The sequence below is a fragment of the Xiphophorus hellerii genome, chromosome 14 (genome assembly GCF_003331165.1).
Source record: "Xiphophorus hellerii strain 12219 chromosome 14, Xiphophorus_hellerii-4.1, whole genome shotgun sequence".
In the NCBI taxonomy this organism is placed as follows: Eukaryota; Metazoa; Chordata; class Actinopteri; order Cyprinodontiformes; family Poeciliidae; genus Xiphophorus; species Xiphophorus hellerii.
This window is the reverse complement of record NC_045685.1, coordinates 17,298,801-17,318,783: the sequence shown is the minus strand read 5'-3', so window position 1 is coordinate 17,318,783 and position 19,983 is coordinate 17,298,801. Positions and strand designations below refer to the sequence as shown.

Here is a 19,983-nt window from a genome sequence, read left to right as displayed (position 1 = left end):
GGACGTGCCCGGAACACCTCACCAGGGAGGCGTCCAGGAGGCATCCTGACCAGATGCCCGAGCCTCAACTGGCTCCTCTCGATGTGAAGGAGCAGCGGCTCTACTCTGAGTCCCTCCCGGATGGCTGAGCTTCTCACCCTATCTCTAAGGGAGAGCCCAGCCACCCTACGGAGAAAACCCATTTCGGCCGCTTGTATCCGCGATCTCGTTCTTTCGGTCATGACCCAAAGCTCATGACCATAGATGAGGGTGGGAACGTAGATCGACCGGTAAATCGAGAGCTTCGCTTTTTGGCTCAGCTCTCTCTTCACCACGACGGACCGGTACAGCGCCCGCTTGACAGCAGACGCTGCGCCGATCCGCCTGTCGATCTCCCGCTCCCTTCTTCCCTCATTCGTGAACAAGATCCCGAGATACTTGAACTCCTCCACCTGGGGCAGGACACCCCCCTTGACCCGGAGAAGGCACTCTACCCTTTTCCGGCTCAAGACCATGGCCTCGGATTTGGAGGCACTGATCCCCATCCCGGCCGCTTCACACTCGGCTGCGAACCGCTCCAGCGAGAGCTGCAGATCACGACCTGATGAGGCCAGTAGGACCACATCGTCTGCAAAAAGCAGAGACGAGATCCTAAGGTCACCAAATCGGATCCCCTCAACACCTTGGCTGCACCTAGAAATTCTGTCCATGAAAGTAACGAACAGAATCGGTGACAAAGGGCAGCCCTGGCGGAGTCCAACTCTCACCGGAAACGAGCCCGACTTACTGCCGGCAATGCGGACCAGACTCTGACTCCGGTCATACAGGGACCTGACAGCCCGTATCAAAGGGCCCGGTACCCCATACTCCCGGAAAACCCCGCACAGGGCTCCCCGAGGGACACGGTCGAACGCCTTCTCCAAGTCCACAAAACACATGTAGACTGGTTGGGCGGACTCCCATGCACCCTCCAGGACCCTGCCGAGGGTGTAGAGCTGGTCCAGTGTTCCACGACCAGGACGAAAACCACACTGCTCTTCCTGGATCCGAGGTTCGACTATCCGACGGACCCTCCTCTCCAGGACCCCTGAATAGACCTTGCCAGGGAGGCTTAAGAGTGTGACCCCTCTATAATTGGAGCACACCCTCCGGTCCCCCTTTTTGAACAGGGGGACCACCACCCCGGTCTGCCAGTCCAGAGGAACTGCCCCCGATGTCAATGCGATATTGCAGAGTCGCGTCAGCCAACACAACCCTACAATATCCAGAGCCTTAAGGAACTCCGGGCGGATCTCATCCACCCCCGGAGCCTTGCCACCGAGGAGCTTCTCAACCACCTCGGCGACCTCGTCCACAGAGATTGGAGAGCCCAACCCAGAGTCCCCCGGCTCAGCTTCTTCAATAGACGGCATGTTGGTGGGATTGAGGAGGTCTTCGAAGTACTCTGCCCACCGGCCCACAACGTCCCGAGTAGAGGTCAGCAGCACACCATCCCCACTATAAACAGTGTTGGTGCCGCACTGCTTCCCCCTCCTGAGACGCCGGATGGTGGACCAGAATCGCTTTGAAGCCGTACGGAAGTCTTTCTCCATGGCCTCTCCAAACTCCTCCCACGCCCGAGTTTTTGCCTCAGCAACCACCCGAGCCGCATGCCGCTTCGCCTGCCGGTACCCATCAGCTGTTTCCGGAGTCCCACAGGCCAAAAAGGCCCGGTAGGACTCTTTCTTCAGCCTGACGGCATCCCTCACCGAAGGTGTCCACCAACGGGTACGAGGGTTGCCGCCGCGACAGGCACCGACAACCTTGCGGCCACAGCTCCGACCGGCCGCCTCGACAATGGAGGCACGGAACACAGTCCACTCAGACTCCATGTCCCCCACCTCTCCCGGGACGTGTTCAAAGTTTTGCTGGAGATGGGAGTTAAAGCTCCGTCTCACAGGGGATTCCGCCAGACGTTCCCAGCAGACCCTCATAACACGTTTGGGCCTGCCAGGTCTGACCGGCTTCCTCCCCCACCACCGGAGCCAACTCACCACCAGGTAGTGGTCAGTGGACAGCTCCGCACCTCTCTTCACCCGAGTGTCCAAGACATACGGCCGCAGATCCGATGAAACGACGACAAAGTCGATCATCGAACTGCGGCCTAGGGTGTCCTGGTGCCAAGTGCACATATGAACACCCTTATGCCTGAACATGGTGTTCGATATGGACAATCCATGACGAGCACAGAAGTCCAACAACAGAACACCATTCGAGTTCAGAACGGGGGGGCCGTTCCTCCCAACCACGCCCCTTTAGGTCTCACTGTCATTGCCCACGTGAGCGTTGAAGTCCCCCAGTAGAACAAGGGAGTCCCCAGGAGGAGCACTCTCCAGTACCCCCTCTAAGGACTCCAAAAAGGGTGGGTAATCTGAACTGTTGTTCGGCCCGTAAGCACAAACTACAGTCAGGACCCGTCCCCCCACCCGTAGGCGGAGGGAGGCTACCCTCTCGTTCACCGGAGTAAACCCCAACGTACAGGCGCCGAGATGGGGAGCAACAAGTATGCCCACTCCTGCCCGACGCCTCTCACCTTGGGCAACTCCAGAGTGGAAGTATGTCCAGCCCCTCTCAAGGAGGCTGGTTCCAGAACCAGAGCCGTGCGTCGAGGTGAGACCGACTATTTCTAGCCGGAACCTCTCGACCTCACACACTAGCTCTGGCTCCTTCCCCACCAGAGAGGTGACATTCCACGTCCCAAGAGCCAGCTTCTGCAACCGAGGATCGGATCGCCAGGGTCCCCTCCCTCTGCTGCCACCCATCCCACACTGCACCCGACCCCTTTGGCCCCTCTCACAGGTGGTGGGCCCATGGGAGGGGGGACCCATGTTTCCTCTTCGGGCTGAGCCTGGCCGGGCTCCATGGGTTAAAGCCCGGCCACCAGACGCTCGCCATCGTGCCCCCCCTCCAGGCCTGGCTCCAGAGTGGGGCCCCGCGTCCGGGCGAGGGAATGCCAAGTCCAATGTTTTTATCCGTCATCGGGGTCTTCGGGCTGCGCTTTGTCTGGTCCCTCACCTAGGACCTGTCTGCCTTGGGTGACCCTACCAGGGGCATGAAGCCCCAGACAGCATAGCTCCTAGGATCATTGGAGCACTCAAACCCCTCCACCACGATAAGGTGGCAGCCCAAGGAGGATGGGGATAACAATCAAGTTGTTAGAGCAAAGTCACATTCAAGTCATGGAGGATGTTGAACTCTGAGTATCAAGGTTGGGGATCTCTGAACTAGAACCGTCCACAACATTCACTGTGAGTTTGGTGATCTCTTCATCTTCTGCTTCTTCTTCTTTTGTTTTAATAACATAACGATGAAGAATCAAACCAATAATCAGTGCAGCGATCAGAACGGCTCCAATAATCAGTCCAACATGTTTGTTTCTGCTTCCATCTTTGTTTCTTTCCTCCTCGTTTTCTGTAAAACAGAATCAGAGCTGAAGGTTAGAATCCATTTCTCTTCATCTGCTGCTCTCAGACCAGCTGCTTTCTGCAGCAGCTTTAGAAAACAAACATCTGGTCTGACAGGTTCACTGCAGAACCAGAACCACATCTGGCCTTAAAGGGATATTCCCCCTTAGATTAGCCACAGCCCCCACAGAGACTCTACAGACATTTTCACCTTTAAGAAGATTCACTGATCTGAACATTAAAACACTTTATGCAGCTTCCTTCTGTCACTGGAATATAGAAACCATGAAAACTCACCTGTAGGAGGCGCCACATCCAGGAAGACGATCCAGATGGGGTCAAAGGTCAAAGCTCGTCTCTTCCTGCCGGTTGCTTCTCTCTGGAAAACTCGACACTCGTATTTTCCCGAGTCGTTGGTCGTCACGTTGCTCAGAAGCAAAGACACGTCTCTGTCCTTCATCCGTCTGTCCTGCAGCTCCACCCGGTTCCTAAAAGATGGATGCTGGTTCTCTGGGTCAGGCTGCTCATCTCTGAACAGGAAGACATCTTCTGGTTCCAGGTCCGGTCGGGTCCACTGCACAACCACAGCAGGTTTGATGGTGGGGAGTCGGCATGGCAGAGAGACGTTCTGTCCAGGAACAGCTGAGATGTTTTTATGAACTACAGGACAGAGAAAACAGAACAAAAAGGTCAGAGGTCAAAGTGAACCGGTCCACTTCCACAGCAGCAGGAGAGACCAAGGAGAGACACTGGACTCTGACCTGGACTGGAACAACAGATCTGGGGCCTCATGTTTAAAGGAGTGCACAGTTTTCACACTAAAACGGAGAAATTTAGAAAAGTGCGGCGCACAAAAAGTTCAGATGCATAAAGCCCCATAAACTAAAATGTACCGTTGCTGCGAGTACCAAACCCTGTGAGAGACAGGAGACTCGGACCGTGGAGATCATGGCCCTGAGAAGCTGTGGTAGTCGTCCTTCATTTACATTTCTAAAATTTATGCACTCACAGCGCTTCACTGTGGAGGAGGAGCTGTAGCCAAGAGCAGGGAAAAGGTGTGAGCAGCACATACAAGATGGTGATTCCCAGGTGAATTTGATCTAGAATCACCACTCTATGGTGAGGTCAACTTGCTGACCTCTAGTGCTTAGAGATGTGATCAAACATAAGCTTTAATAAAGAGAGGCTAAAGCATTTCACTAATAAACAGTTTCTATTTATGCTCAACAAAGACCTAAAAAGTTTAAAGCAAAAAATAAAAATCTAACCAAATGACTCACCAGTAACGTTGAGTCGACACCTTCCAGAGTTGAAACCATCTTCAGTTTTCACGTCACACAGATACAGACCAGAGTCTTCAGTCCTCAGTCTGGACACATGGAGTCTGATTCGTCCTTCTCTGAGGACGTCTTTGTCAATCTCTACTCGTCCTGAAAACTGTTCATCCTGAGAATCTGGAATCTCAACACCTTCATGGACCTGATACAGAACCAGTTCTTTATGAGGAGCCAACAAGCTGCAGTAGATGAACAGTTCCCTGGAGGATCCCTGAGTCTGGGTGGTGAAGGTCCACTCCAGAGTGATGCTGTGGTTCTCCTCTGCCTGATAGCTGCTCTGTGTCACATTCACTACAAATGTTGCTGCTGAGGAGACAGAGAGGGAAAGAGAGGAGCAGACACACTGAGAACTGGAACATGGGAGTCTTTCAGCTCCATCTAGAGAGCTTTCTGTCACAAAGACAAGATGGAGACTGACCACAGAGACATGAGCTGAGGATGAGGAGCAGCAGGATCCTGGAGATCATCTTCATCCTGAGATAGGAAGAGGAGGAGAGGCAGCAGAACATCAGGAACATCATCAAGTCCAAGAGTCCAGTTGTTCCTTAAAATAACTGGACTTCTGGTTAGGAAAAGAAAAACAATGTTGTAAAAGGAGTGAAATTATTCTGTTATAATTCATGAGAAGAAAACACCAGAGAGTGAAATCTGGGAATAGTTTGTTGAGTTTTTTCTAAGTTTTTCACATATTTTTCACACTTTTCAAATAAAATGTGACAATAAAATGTATTTTAAATAACAACATTGCAAACGAACCACAAAGAAAATAAAGCTGAAGCTGTGAAGAGAATCATTCCTCTATAAGGAAATCTGCTGTGCTGCATTTGTGTTTTTGTGATTCTCAGCAAATATCCAGTTGGTCGAAACACAAAGAGACAAAAAGATTTAATCCTAAAGACTAATCTCTAGGATTAAATTTAATATGAATCATTTTACTAAACTAAACTAATGAGACATCTTCATCCTGAGAGAGGAAGAGGAGAGGAGGCAGCAGATCAGGAACAGCTAAAATATCTGGTCTTTACTCAGACACGTTTTTTTTTCTGTACTTAGTTTCTATTAGTTTTTCTGCACTGCTGAAGATCTATACTTTTATTTTACAACATATTAACTGTAAACATTATGATGCTGACCTGTTCGGCTGTGAATGCACCACCTGCACTGAGGTCCGCTGCTTTTTTTTTTTCTTTCGAAAAGTATTTATTGTTACTGTAAACATTTTAAAATTTACATTTTTTCATTTATACAGAAATTTTTAAAACTTACAATTTCATCAGTTTAGACTAAAAGAAGCTAAGAACAAGAATATAAAATACAAAATCTCTGTGTTAAAAGTTGAGCAGGACCGGGGTGACTCCTTCCCAAGTCTGGAGCCGTCCCGTCCTTCCAGACAGCGCTTGGTGCTCAGAGGGGAAACCTGCCCTGAAGCTCCTTCCCTCCTGCCTCACCCGGAGAGCCAGGCGCTGCTTGGACCTCTTTTCGTGGAGCGCCGGCTCCTTCGTCCACGGAGGCGCAGGCGATTCTTCTTGGTGGCTGTGTCCTTGGCGCGCCACCTGCAGCCCTTGATGTTGTTCTTTTTGCTGCCGCCATCCGGATCACAGCCACGGGGGGCATCTGCCTGCGCCTGCTCACCAGCAAGTTTCTGGAGGTCCAAATGGCGTCTTTGATGGTGGCTAGGGTGAGCCACATCTCAGCAAAGTCCTTTTTCGTTATTTTCTGCTGGCTCACCCCGTACAGCACTAGCTGTCCATGGAGGACCTCCCTTGCTGGCAAGTGTGGGAATTGCAAGGAGCCGGCTTTCGCCCACAGGTCCACAGCAGCGCTGCACTCCCACAGCAGGTGCCTCACCGACTCCGGCGCGCCACAACCGGGTCGGGGGCAGATGGACGTTGGAGACATGCCGCGGGAGTGCATGACGGCTCTGACCGGCAGGATCCCATGAGCCACCATCCATGACAGGTCCTGGAGTCTGTTTGGAAGGACGGGATGGCTCACGTTGCGCCAAACGGTGGAGGCGTCTCCATACAGGAGGCCGCGCACTGGAGTCACTGGTTCCCGGTCCTGCACAACAGAAATAATAAAACGATGATTAGTTAAAATCTTGCTCTCCTCTCCTTCCAGTTTAAAATGTTCTAAAAATTTCCGTATAAAAGCATATGCAGGAGGAAGGTTAAAAGCTACTGGAGTTCTAAAATCGCTTTTTATCATTTTTAATTTTCTAAGATAGGACCCGCACTAGAATCTGGTCATCGTGTTTGTTTTGTTGTTACTAGAGAGGTTCATGGCTTGTTTCAGGTGGGTGCTCGTATAATGGCTGCCTAAAAACAAGTAGAGGTCCGGGACTCCTTTTCCTCCTTTTTCTTTGGGTTTGTACATGATTTCTCTTTTTATCCTTTCCCATTTGGAGTTCCATATGAAATAAAAAATGGCTTGTTGTAGTTCTAAAAGCACTCTCCTAGGAGGAATAAAAACAGCACTGGTGAGTAAAAACACTGGTAAAATCACAGCTTTAACTATTAAAATCTTTCCTTCTATTGTAAGGTTCCTCATCCCCCAGAATCCCAGTCGCTGTTTTACTCTTCTTGTTATTTCAGTCCAGTTTGTCTTTCCTTCTCCATGTTTGTCAAATTTTACTCCCAGTATTTTTTGTTCTTCTTCCGTTACTTGAAACTGACATCCTAATTTTTCATTCTCTTTCCATGGTCCATAAAATTGTGCTTTTGTTTTTTCTTTGTTTAATTTTGACCCTGATGCTTTCCCGAACCAATCGGTTAATTGAAAAATCCTATCTATTGATAAAAGATCTGTACATAAAATGTTAAAATCATCCATATATATGTAACCGGATCCCTTCTGCGTTGTGCTGGTTATTAGATGTTAGTCAGGCCATGACTCTGTTTGGCTTTCAAAGATTTATTCTGACGAAAATATCCAACAGAAAAACAATAGTTACAAGCTGCCCGCTCCAAGTCCTCTCCCGCAGGACAACATGACAAAAGGGCCCGGGATCATGTCTCACATTAAATAAAATAAACCTTTTTTATACAACATACCTGACGAAAATATCCAACAGAAAAACAATAGTTACAAGCTGCCCGCTCCAAGTCCTACACAAACAAAAATACATAACAGAAATTAACTTAATAAATCTACAAATAAACTGGAAGTATTTAGATAGAAAGTAAATAGGACACACCTCTCCCGCAGGACAACATGACAAAAGGGGAGGGCCTAAGGGATGCAAACATTTTAAAGACAAAACCATAGAAGAAGAAATAAAAAGGAGGGGCTACTGTTCTTAAAGTAACACATTCAAAACAATGACAGCTTTTCGGTCAGGTAGAGAACAATACAAACAACAACAAAAAAAGACATTTTGTGTAATTATAACAACAACCAGGTTACATTCACCCCCCTAGAATTACACAAAATAAAAACAGTGATAAAGACACTTAGTAGCAGTACAATTTTATTTTATTTTATTTTATTTTTTTTTTGCAACAATGTAACACATCAGCCAAACAGCTACCCTACAATAGGGTCAGGAGACTAGAGATTGCTCGACGCCCAGCAAAATCTCACAGTATTCCATGGACAACAAGAGGTGCCTTTTACACCCCCCCATACAGAGTAAACACATAAATGGTACTGAAGCTTATGCAAACCAAGACAAAGACAATCCTAGCCAATGGCAGGAATCATATGAGAATTTGGAAACTCACACGTCAATAACAGTTTGAACATTATCCTTATCATAAAGCGCCTCAATGACGGCCATGGACTCTATCAGGCGACAAACTGGTTTAATAACCCTCCCAAAGCGTGAAGTTAGGCGGCGAACAACATCCTCACCCACCCTGTCTGGAGGATGAACAGAGCCAGCAGCATCAGGAAGATGAGGTAAGGAACCAGCAGTCGCCAGTACCCCTGTTTCCATAGAGGAGTCTTCAGAGTCATGAGGCAGGTCACTATTTCCAACTGATGGAGCCAAGGACACATCCTGAACCCATGAAGCAGTACGGTCATCCCCATCACTGCAGGACAGGGAGTCGGGTAGGGAAGGCTCAGCAGGAACAGCACTAGGAGCCTCACTAAATCTTCCTGTTCCATGTGAATCAGGAACCGGGGGGACTCGAACCACACTATCAACCTGGCGGTTCACATTCCCATCCAAGGTCATCCCCACAGGTAAAAAGTTCACGTCAAGAAGGAGGTTGCGATGCACCACACGCTCATTGCCATGACGATCTCTAACACGATAAATATGGAGAGCAGGTTTGGAGGCAACCACCGTGTACATCACAGGCTCCCATTTATCAGAAAGCTTTCGCTTTCCTCTGGTTCCCTTGTTTGCCACCAGGACCTGATCTCCAACTGACAGAGGGTGACCCTTGACTCTCTTGTTGTACTGGTCACATTGATGTTTCTGCTCTGCACTGGTGTTCTTCTCAGCCATTAGCATGGCAGAACGTAAATCTTCAACCAGTGATTTGACATAAGTGTGGTAGTCACAAATAGCATCATCATGAAGAACGTTCCGAAAAACAAGGTCAACAGGCAGCCTGGGAATCCTCCCAAACATCAGATAGAACGGTGCAAAGCCTGTGGTCTCATGAACCGTGCAGTTGTAGGCAAAAGTCAGAGACTGGATCATCTGAGGCCATTTATGCTTCGAACGTGGAGGAAGAGATCTCAACATGTTGCCCAGGGTGCGATTGAATCTCTCTGCAGTCCCATTACCCATTGGGTGGTAGGGTGAGGTGTGCGATTTACTGACACCACTCAACTCTAAAAGCTCAGCCAGCAGCTCACTCTCAAAATTTGCACCCTGATCTGAGTGAATGCGCTGTGGGAAGCCATAAACACAGAAAAACCCATCCCATAACTTTTTTGCAACTCGTTTAGCAGTTTGATCCTGACACGGGAAAGCATGTGCTAACTTTGTGAAGTGATCAGTGATCACCAGAACATCCACAGACTTGTTGTTACTGTCCTCAGCTGACCAGAAATCAATACACACCAGCTCCATCGGAGCACTGGTCCTGATGTTCTCCAGAGGGGCTCTCACAGCAGGCTCTGGGGTTTTACTGAGGACACATCTGGGACATTTTCTCACGTAATCTCGCACATCTCTTTCCATGTCATGCCAAAAGAAACGATGACGAGCCAAGGAGAATGTTCGTGGCTGGCCCTGATGACCTGCATTGTCATGGACACCAGTCAGAACCACAGACTTCAAAGCATCAGGGACCACAAACTGGAAGCGCTTACCTTTTGTCAGAGGGTCTTTTATGACACGGTAAAGAACGCCATTCAGCAATGTTAGTTTATCCCACTGCTTCAGAATTTTTAGAGCCAGTTGATTTTCACCAAAGCGTTCCCGCCTTGATGGACGGCGTCCCCGCTCAACGTACAGGACAACTCTGGAAACAACAGGATCGTTTTTCTGGTGAGAGACCAGGTCAGTTAGACAAAGAGCTGTTGATGGCCCTGTGGTGTGTGGGATTATCATGCCCAGATGATCAGCTAAAGATGCTGCATGCTGAGTCTGACCAGCATCTCCACTGCAGGCAGATGACAAAAGAGAGGAGACTTCGGCACAGGTCATGGACGTGTCAGCTGTAATGGAGGAAGAGCTGTCCACTGATTGAAGCTGACAGGTCAAACGGAAAACATCCTGCACAGCATGATCAGGGACCTCACAGACATGCTCCAAAAGTTCCTGACAAGGTTCTGACAGAAGGCGAGCAGCCAAAGGCTTCACAAAAGGAACTCTGCTCAGAGCATCTGCCACCACATTCTGTCTCCCTGGAACATACCTGATCTCAAAGGTGTATGGAGCAAGCTTAGAGACCCAGCGCTGTTCACAGGCATCCAGTTTGGGCTTGGTCAGGATATATGTGAGAGGATTATTATCCGTCCACACAGTAAACCTGTGACCCTTCAGCCAGTGGCTGAACTTATCACATACAGCCCACTTTAAGGTTAGGAACTCGAGCCTGTGTGCAGGATAGTTGGCCTGGCTGCGGCTGAGAGTCTTGCTGGCAAAAGCAACAGGTCTAGCAATCTCTCCATCAGCTGGGACCTGCGACAAAACAGCACCGAGCCCATCCAATGAAGCATCGGTTGAGAGAATAAATGGCTTCTCAAAATCAGGATGTGCCAGCACCACACAGTTGAGAAGTGCAGTTTTAAGGTCTCCAAACGCTTTCTCACAAGCTGGAGTCCAGTCCTGGGGAGTCAGAACACGAAAGGTTCCAGCTTTCCCATGTCCTTCGCTCTTTACTTTACGTTTCTGACCTGCGGTGAGGGGATAAAGAGGCTTTGCGATGCGGGAACAAGCTGGAATAAAGTGCTGATAGAATAGCACCATGCCCAAGAATGACCTCACCTTCTTCTGGCACGGAGTACAGCCATCCTCCTTCATGAGGTCTTTTCTTTCAAACCCTGAGATGACCCTTACCTTCTCCTGATCAACAGAAACACCACCAGCTTCCACAACATGGCCCAAGAACCTCACAGACCTCCTGAGAAAGTGACACTTTTTCTGGGCCAGCTTCAAGTTGTTTGCTCTCAGGCGACAGAAAACAACCTCCAGCCTCCTTAACGACTCCTCCTCAGACGGTGCAAATACCAACAGGTCGTCTAGATAGCAGAGGAGGCTGGAAAAGTTCAAGTCACCAAAAATGTTAAGCATCATCCTCATGAAGGAAGCTGGGCTGTTGCATAAACCTTGTGGGAGACGGTTGTACTCATAAAGTCCAAGCGGCGTGGTAAAAGCAGTGTAATGTTTGTCGGACTCATGGAGAGGGATGTTGTAGAAACCAGAAGTCAAGTCCATGGTGCTGAACAGCGCATTCCCACCAAGAGCAGCAAGGCAGTCAGACTGATGGGGCAATGGATGGGCATCCTTAACGGTCTTAGCATTAAGCCAGCGGAAGTCAGTGCATATCCTCATGTCCCCAGACTTTTTCCACACCATAACAAGCGGGGAGGCATATTCACTAATAGACTTCCTTATGATACCCGTCATCTCCATCCCAGACAAGACCTCCCTCAACTGCTGATAATGTGCTGGTGGTATGCGTCGATAAGGTAAGCGAAATGGCTGGTCATCAGTCAAGTGAATGCGATGAACAAAATCCCTAGCCTCACCACAATCCAGTTTTCCCCTGGAGAACACATCCTGGTAAGAAACCACGAGTTCAGCCAGCCTTCTTTTAGACTCATCTGACACCTCACAGCTCTCTATGTCAATGTCATGCAGACCACAGTCTCTCAGCATCTGCACTGGATCAGCACTGTGATGTGATGAACCTGTTGAAACAGCTGAATGGTTGCAGTACAGTTCCGATCTCCCCTGACTGAACGCAAAGTCCTCCACAGCAACACATGGAAAGACATCAGCGATTTTAGCATTGCGGCGCAGTATCAGAGGTTTTTCTGTTGGGTTGAGGACCTTCATAGGGACCCAACGATCCCCCCACATGGGTGTGACTACACGACCCACCAAAATGTTTTTTGGAGTGGAACGAGCAGATGACGGCTCGACAACCACAGTGCCTCCCAGTGACAGTGGTGCAGTGGATGGGAGCTTACCCCAAACCACATACTCCTGACGAGGAAGGAGGGTAACAGCCTGTCTGAGCCTAACTGTTCCAATCTTGTCAGGTGAAGTAGAGTTTGACCACCGAGAAACACAACTCAGAAGCTGCAAAAACTCCTCACACTCTGGGTTTGCAGTGTTAGATGTAATGAGTTCCCAGTACCTCGAATCAGTTTTCATTCTTTGAATAAGGGGCCGGAGCACATTGCTACCAATGATGAATTCATCATGTTGGCCAGGTATCAAAAATGTCGGTACTGTAAATCTGAAGCCATAGATCTCAATGTCCAACTCATAGATGTATCGAGGCTGCGTGAGAAGGCCACCACACCCAACGAGCACCACATTCTCTGGGACTGCAAGAGGGATCAAATCAACACCCGCGGCTCTTAGTTTGCTCTCTGCCTCCACGCTCAATGTGCACGACATACTCCCAGAGTCCAACATACCCCTCAGTGTAGTCCGGTCACTAACTGAAACTGAGGCATAAAACAAATCACTAGCCCTCTGGACTCTCTGTGACCCCAAGAAAATCACTTCACTGTTCTCAGGTGAAGTATTGCAACACTCAGTATAAACAGAGCGTGCATCCAGTGTAGTCGTGAGGGTATTATCCACTCTGCCCATGCTTCCCCTCTCATCACACGGGCTCTCTAGTTTAAATTGGGATACTGGGAGGACAGCTGCGGTGTGTGATGAGCAGGCTGAGGACAATCCCTTTTAATGTGTCCTGAGCCGAAGCAGTTGAGACACAGTCTGAACAATCTGCAGTGTGAGTGTGTGGTATGCTCCTCCGAGCAACAAACCCTGCATGGTGCATGATGAGGACGTTTAGAACCACGTGTGTAACTCCTCACATGTTGACCACTCTGTTTTGTAGCAAGAGAAGCTGCACACAGAGACAGAACCTTATCGAACATCTCTGTCATCTGAGGAGGCGGGTCAACTCCTGAACTGGAGGAAAAAGGTGGCTGGGGTGGACCTGTATTCTGAAAGGATGTAGATTGTGGAGCAACATGCTGCTGTGGCTGCTGATTCAAGGGCCCTGAAGCTGAGGAACGATCACATGCTAAAGCAGCTTGGGGAAAACGGACAGCAAATGGTGTAGCATCAGCTGACAACGCAGCACTAGGCGTTTGAGCACCAAGCTGAGGAAGACAAGAGAGAACAGGGCCTGCAGACGAACCAAGAGTCCTATTTGTAGTGACCATCGGCTTCCTAAGACTTGCAACACGGTTATCAAGGCGGCTCTGGACCTCAGCAGTAGTCCACTCCTCCACAGGTTTCAGCTGGAAGGAAAGAGCTAGACCAGGATCAGGACAATGGTTGATGAACATTGTAACAACTTCAGCTCCTGGATCCTCCACCTGCTTCCCCCTCCTACGCAAACACTCATCAGCCGCTTCAATAGACTTGTTCAGTCGAATCCAGTAGTCCATGGCTGTCTCTCCATCAGCAGGCAGGATGTTATAGAAGTCTCTCATCGGCAAACTGGAGAAGATCAGCTCACCAAAGTTGCGTTTCAAAATATCAAAAACAGTAGAAACCAACTTGTCACTACATGACTGAGGCTGGCAACGAAGCGACACCTGAACCACATCTCTGGCCTTCCCAATAAGTCTGGATGTGATGATCTCACACATTTCCACAGGGTCCACACATCTCATCCTTGACAGATAGCATCTCATCAAACCCTCCCATTCCTGGATGGAGAAGGTGTCAGAGTGGTCACCTTTGAAATATGGAGGTGCTCTAATATCAGGCTGAACAACAAACCTCATTTGTGACTGATCGGTCAGGTCGCTGGGTTGGCTGTCAGCAACCTGAGACTGTGACTGACTTTGTGGGTTTAGTCCATTGAGATTCGTCGTAATGGCGTCCCCAATCTGCTTAGCCAGATCAGCAATCACCCCACTGAGAGCCTCAGTAGAAACAAGTTGGGTAGGGTCAGACCTTGCTTTGCCAATGGGTGTAGAAGCAGCAGCAGGGACAGGTGGGGGTTAATCCCAAGCTGATCAACAGAAAATTCATATGGACTAAAAGGCATAGGTCTACCCCTTCCAAATGACATGTAATGTAGGCCCCTCCCCAAACTAAAAGTGACCTTCCGGTCCACTTCATCACCTTTAAAAGGTACCTCAGTGTCAGACATTTCGTCAAACAATAACAGACAAAAACTATGGAAAATAACAGTGGATCAAAAAGAAGCGATGTCAAAAATAAAATGCAGATACCCAAACAGTGTAAAAACAAATCAGTCACACAAGAACTCATATGCAACAGTCAGCAAAAGAAACAAAAAAACAACCAGCCTTATCTACAGGTAAAGGGTAATAAACAGACTGGTTTCATGTCTTTACATTTTGTTTATTATTATTATTATTTGTTGATTGTACTGTTTTAAGATTGGTTTTATTGTCCCAAAACACACAAAAGAACTTTTATAAAATTAAAAAACTTTTTCAATTATTCTTCACTTATTTCCCCTCTTCACTTATATAAAACGAGGTGCACAAAAAAAAGAAGACCAACAGAAACAGTTACTTCGTTGCTAGGATACAGCGCGCCAACGCCTGCCAGTCAAAGCGCAGGGCAAAGGCGGAGCAAGACGTCAAAGGCGGGAAAGGGACAACGTAGCAGCAGCTGCAGCAGTGGAGATTCGACGTTACAGCGGGTCAAACGGCACCAAGTGTAACCGGATCCCTTCTGCGTTGTGCTGGTTATTAGATGTTAGTCAGGCCATGACTCTGTTTGGCTTTCAAAGATTTATTCTGACGAAAATATCCAACAGAAAAACAATAGTTACAAGCTGCCCGCTCCAAGTCCTCTCCCGCAGGACAACATGACAAAAGGGCCCGGGATCATGTCTCACATTAAATAAAATAAACCTTTTTTATACAACATACCTGACAAAAATATCCAACAGAAAAACAATAGTTACAAGCTGCCCGCTCCAAGTCCTACACAAACAAAAATACATAACAGAAATTAACTTAATAAATCTACAAATAAACTGGAAGTATTTAGATAGAAAGTAAATAGGGCACACCTCTCCCGCAGGACAACATGACAAAAGGGGAGGGCCTAAGGGACGCAAACATTTTAAAGACAAAACCATAGAAGAAGAAATAAAAAGGAGGGGCTACTGTTCTTAAAGTAACACATTCAAAACAATGACAGCTTTTCGGTCAGGTAGAGAACAATACAAACAACAACAAAAAAAGACATTTTGTGTAATTATAACAACAACCAGGTTACATATAAAAGACATTTCGCTACCTGCCCTCCACTCCCCGGTATCGTTACACCTAAAATCTGTGGGTCCCTTCTCAAGATCTGCGCCAGCGGCTCGACGCAGGCCACATAGAGAAGGGCGGATAACGGGCAACCCTGACGGACACCGCAGTTCACTTTCACTGCTTTTGTCAGAAACCCGTTAACCATGAATCTGCTGGAGATGTCTCGATACAGCAGTCCCACCCACGCTACGAACCTCCCAGGAAAACCCATTTTTTGCAGTACCTGGAAAAGGTACTGGTGCGAGACCCGATCAAACGCTTTCTCGAAATCTAGATTTAGGACTATCAGCCGAATGTTTCTGTCTCTCGCAAAACAGATGGTGTCTCGGATCAGTACCAGGCTGTCCGTGATCCTCCTTCCCGGGACGGCGCAGGCTTGATCCGGGTGGATTAAATCCCCCAACACTCGACGCATCCTGGCTGCTAAAAGTCTACTAAAAATCTTACAATCAACGTTTAAAAGGGTAATCGGTCTCCAGTTTTTAAGATCTGTCTTGTCTTTGTCTTTATATATAAGTGTAACTATTCCTGTTCTAAAACTATCGGGGAGTGTGTCTTGTTTACTAAAATCAGTAAAAACAGTAAGTAAATCTGGTGCTAAAATATCGTAAAAGGTTAAATAAAATTCTACAGGGAGTCCGTCTGAGCCTGGAGATTTTCCTCTTTTAAAACTCTTCAAAGACTGTAAAAGCTCTAAAAGGGTAAAATCCTGCTCTAAAAAACTGCTGTCTTCTATACTTTTCTCAAGGAAATTCAAAGTTTCTTTTATATTTTTTCCTTTTACCATTTTTTCTGAGTATAAGTCACTATAGTACTTTTCAATTACTTTTTTCTTTTCTTCTATGTTAGAAACAATGTTTCCATTTTCTGACTTTAAATCAGAAATAAAACTTGGGTTGTTTATAATTTTCTTAAAAAAGTATCTGTTACATTTTTCTCCTTCTTCTATTTCTCTTTCTCTGCTTCTTAAAATCACTCCCTTACTCTTTATTTCTGCTAAAATGCTCATTTCTTTTTTTACTTCTCTTATTTCTTTATTAAAATCCATTCCCTTTTGGTTTAAAAAGTAATATCTTTGTAGTCTTTTCTGCAGCCCCATCATGCATCTCTGTTCTTTCTCCTTTTTCTTTTTCCCTGCTTGTCGAAAGAAAGTCTGGGTCCTACCTTTCACCATCTCCCACCAATGTGCTCGTGTTTCGTACAGGTCTTGGAGGGTCTGCCACTCGTGGTACCGCTCCTGGTACTGGCCGACCAGAACCTGGTCCTCCAGCAGGGAGCGGTTGAGTTTCCACAGACCTCTCCCGGTCGTCGCACCTGAAGGGAGTGAAAGCGTGCAGGACAGAAGGAGGTGATCAGAAAAGAAAGCCGGTGACAATCTAGCATCAATTAGGGCGCAATCCCTGATGAAGAAATAATCAATACGAGAGGCCATAGAGCCATCACCACTGAACCAGGTGTGGCCCTCCTCTCCAGGATGCATAGTTCTAAAACAGTCCACTAGTTTAAAATCCCTAACGATTCTCTGTAATAAAAGTGATGTTTTGTCTACCTTAAAATCCTGTCTATTTCTTTTCCTATCTTTTCTAGATAAAATGCAATTAAAATCCCCCCCAATTATTAAAGGTTTTGTTCCCAGCATGTGGGGCTGCAGTTCCTCTAAAAAGTCATACCTGTCATGTTTGTCATTAAAGCCATAAATATTTAAGAGGTAAAAAATCCTGTCCGTTAAAAGTCAGATTTGCTAAAAGTGCTCGTCCCTCTCTCACCACGGTGCTCCCCTTCACCAAGATGTGCGGGTTGTTTATTAAAATGGCCACGCCGTCATTTTTATTTCCATTGGAGCCGCTCCATATAGACGGCCGTGGCCACAAGTCCTGCCACCGGGTGTAAGTCTTTAAAAACGGGAGTGAACATTCTTGTAGTAAAAACACATCTGACTGTACGGAGCTTAAAAAGGATAAAACACTCTGGGCTCTAACTCGCGACTTCACACTTCTAACATTAATGGTTGAGAAGGTGAGAGTCATGAGTATGATGGCTAAAATTAAGTACGACATTTTAAAGGATTAAAACAAGATAAGACTACATTCAAACCATGTTAAAAAACGGGCGGTCATTAAAACAAGGCGGGTTCAGAGACTGTCCTGTGAACAGAGCTCTTCCTTCCCACATGGTGGTGCAGGTCGGGTTGGAGCTCCATTCCCCCTTCGGGCTCTCGGTGCCGGCCGTCTTTCTAAAGCCGTTACCTTGTTTGGGTCCTCCGGGGTTGATTGGTGAGCAAAATCTAGGAACGAGACCTCATTGGATGAGCCAGCGAGGAAGGCTCTGGATTCCTCTCCGAAAGAACCGAAGAGTTCCTCCAGCCTTCCTCTCTTCCCTACCTTGGGGGTAAGGTCGGGAGGTGACTCAGATGCCGGCCTCTTAGCCAGCTGGGCGTCGGGGAGGGGGGCATCATCGCTGCTGTCAGTCTGTTCTTCCTCAGAGTCCGAGCTAGCTCCGCCTTCGGTTAGCATCTCCCCCCCCTCACTGGATGTTTCGGTCTGGGGGGGGCTTCCTTCCCCTCCCCGCTTCCCGCCCTCTCCTCCTCCCCTCCAATCAGAGGACCTGGCGGGAGATTTGAATTTTCCGACCCAGCTGCTTCCACTCGCTCATTAGCCGTTTCCGTTAACGTCTCTTTTCCTTTTTTCAATTTATTCGCAAACGACTTTGGACAGTCTCTGAACAAATGATCTTGTCCACCACACAAATTACATTTCCGCCCGTTCGTACATTCATCAAAAGTGTGTCCCACTTCTCGACATTTACCACAGAAAACTTTCTCACAAGTTTCGGCCAGATGACCATGCTCGCCGCACTTCCGACACAGTTTGGGTTGGCCTTGATAGTGGATGTAGCCTCTGTTCTCCCCCAGGACTATCATTGAGGGGAGATGCTTCAGGCCCTGGAAGCCTTGGGGGTCTTCCCATTGCTTAATGGGGACCCGCCAAGCACAGTTCCAGATGCCGTCCACATCCCGCACCTTCATAGCCTGGCCTCTCACAGTGCAGTATCTACCCAGCCATATACAGATGTCTTCAGCACTGACAGTCTCATTGAACATCCTGACAATCACCGTTTTCAGGGAGTTGTCAGTCAGCTTCTCGACGTCAAATACTGAAAACTGGGTCTTAGCATTTTCAAACCGTGTCCAAAATTCTTTAAGAAGTGCGGCAGAGCAAAAACTTACGTCATATCCCTTATTGAAAGGCAGGGTAAGGATACAATTCAGGTCATCTGGCCGAAACTTCAGCACCTGTTGGATTAGTTTTCTGGAAAAGTCCAATCTTGTTACTCTATTTTCTTCTTCTCTTTCTTTAAATAAAAATCGAACACTGTGGTGCCTCCGCATGCCGGCATGGCTAGCCGCCATGGTGGAGGCACCACCAGTTAAAGGTTTAAAACCTTTACTAAAACCAATAAATAGTTAAAAAAACACCAATAAATACAAATAAAAGGTAAAAGATATTTTCCACTACTTAGTGGTCAATATCTCAACCGGGGACTAAATTTACTGAACCTCAAAATCAGTGGCAACAGCCAAGTCACAAAGACTACCGCTATCACCACCCAAAGGAGGGGACCGCTGTCTTAGCCAAAAGGCCGCTGCTGCTCCGCTCACACGACCAGTCGGCTGGCCGAAGTAATGAACTGGACTGACAGGCGGAGACTTTATATACTGGTCCTGCACACCTTTGTCTGGGCATTCTGTGTAATGATCTCCTATTGGCTCACGAACCAATAGGCGTTTACTACACAGAATGCCATCCAATAGGCAATCTTTACACAGAATCCAATCATTTGCATTCTCTACTCTGCACAGAACGCAAATGATAGCATTCTGTGTAAAGAACATCTATTGGTCCAATAGGCATGTGAGGCCAGCGCCACCTGCTCATGTAATACTCGTACTTGTCTGGCTGGCTGACTGCAGCAACCATGTTTTTAGTAGCCTCAACAACAACAACAGTTCGCCTCTGTCAGAAACCCACGTACACCTGGAAATTTAGTTCCCTGTTTTTGCCAGTCGACATCAGTGTTTAGCAGACGGTGCGTCCACATCCGATCATGTGAGCAGCATAAACCTGTTTTATTTAATTTTCGGTCATTTATTGAGACAATCTGCTACATAACAGGACAGAAACTTTAAGGACCAGGAGTTAGAATAACAACCTAGTAAATAAACACAGGAACGTCGTCAGATAAGTTAAATGCGTTCAGATCATCATCGTCATTGTAGCGGCGACTGTTTGTCAAACCAAACATCCGATAATAGTTAAATC

At 47.5% G+C, this 19,983-nt stretch overlaps 2 protein-coding genes across 3 annotated transcripts; both read right to left on the bottom strand.

The window, feature by feature from the left end:
* Nucleotides 1–3,171: 3,171 nt before the first annotated feature.
* LOC116732908 (uncharacterized) lies at nt 3,172–5,922 on the bottom strand. 2 transcript variants are annotated; one of them, XM_032583507.1, is made up of 4 exons: nt 5,178–5,922; nt 4,703–5,062; nt 3,720–4,082; nt 3,172–3,429 (listed from the first exon to the last, which is right to left on the bottom strand). In XM_032583507.1, exons 1-4 carry the CDS (start codon nt 5,278–5,280, stop codon nt 3,191–3,193), a joined length of 1,065 nt encoding a protein of 354 aa, XP_032439398.1. In that variant the 5' UTR covers nt 5,281–5,922; the 3' UTR covers nt 3,172–3,190. The 2 variants fall into 2 exon arrangements, with proteins under 2 accessions (XP_032439398.1, XP_032439396.1); XM_032583505.1 differs by having other exon boundaries at nt 4,703–5,065; nt 5,178–5,913.
* Nucleotides 5,923–5,996: 74 nt separating this feature from the next.
* LOC116733215 (uncharacterized) lies at nt 5,997–18,764 on the bottom strand. The gene is made up of 3 exons (XM_032583997.1): nt 18,520–18,764; nt 17,911–18,268; nt 5,997–6,820 (listed from the first exon to the last, which is right to left on the bottom strand). The coding sequence occupies exons 1-3, from the start codon at nt 18,762–18,764 to the stop codon at nt 6,164–6,166; spliced, it is 1,260 nt and encodes a 419-aa protein (XP_032439888.1). The 3' UTR covers nt 5,997–6,163.
* Nucleotides 18,765–19,983: the final 1,219 nt, after the last annotated feature.

Bases quoted from the DNA above. Each gene is read 5' to 3' on its own strand.
- LOC116733215 (XM_032583997.1), bottom strand. From the start codon at position 18,764: ATGTTCAATGAGACTGTCAGTGCTGAAGACATCTGTATATGGCTGGGT. The intron at 18,269-18,519 runs GTGCGGCGAGCA...ATCTCCCGCCAG, and splicing joins CAACCCAAACTGTGTCGGAA to GTCCTCTGATTGGAGGGGAG. The intron at 6,821-17,910 runs GTAACGGCTTTA...TCTGTTGTGCAG, and splicing joins CCCCGGAGGACCCAAACAAG to GACCGGGAACCAGTGACTCC.
- LOC116732908 (XM_032583505.1), bottom strand. From the start codon at position 5,280: ATGATGTTCCTGATGTTCTGCTGCCTCTCCTCCTCTTCCTATCTCAGG. The intron at 4,083-4,702 runs GTGAGTCATTTG...TCTGTCCTGTAG, and splicing joins GTGTCGACTCAACGTTACTG to TTCATAAAAACATCTCAGCT. The intron at 3,430-3,719 runs GTGAGTTTTCAT...TCTGTTTTACAG, and splicing joins GGATGTGGCGCCTCCTACAG to AAAACGAGGAGGAAAGAAAC.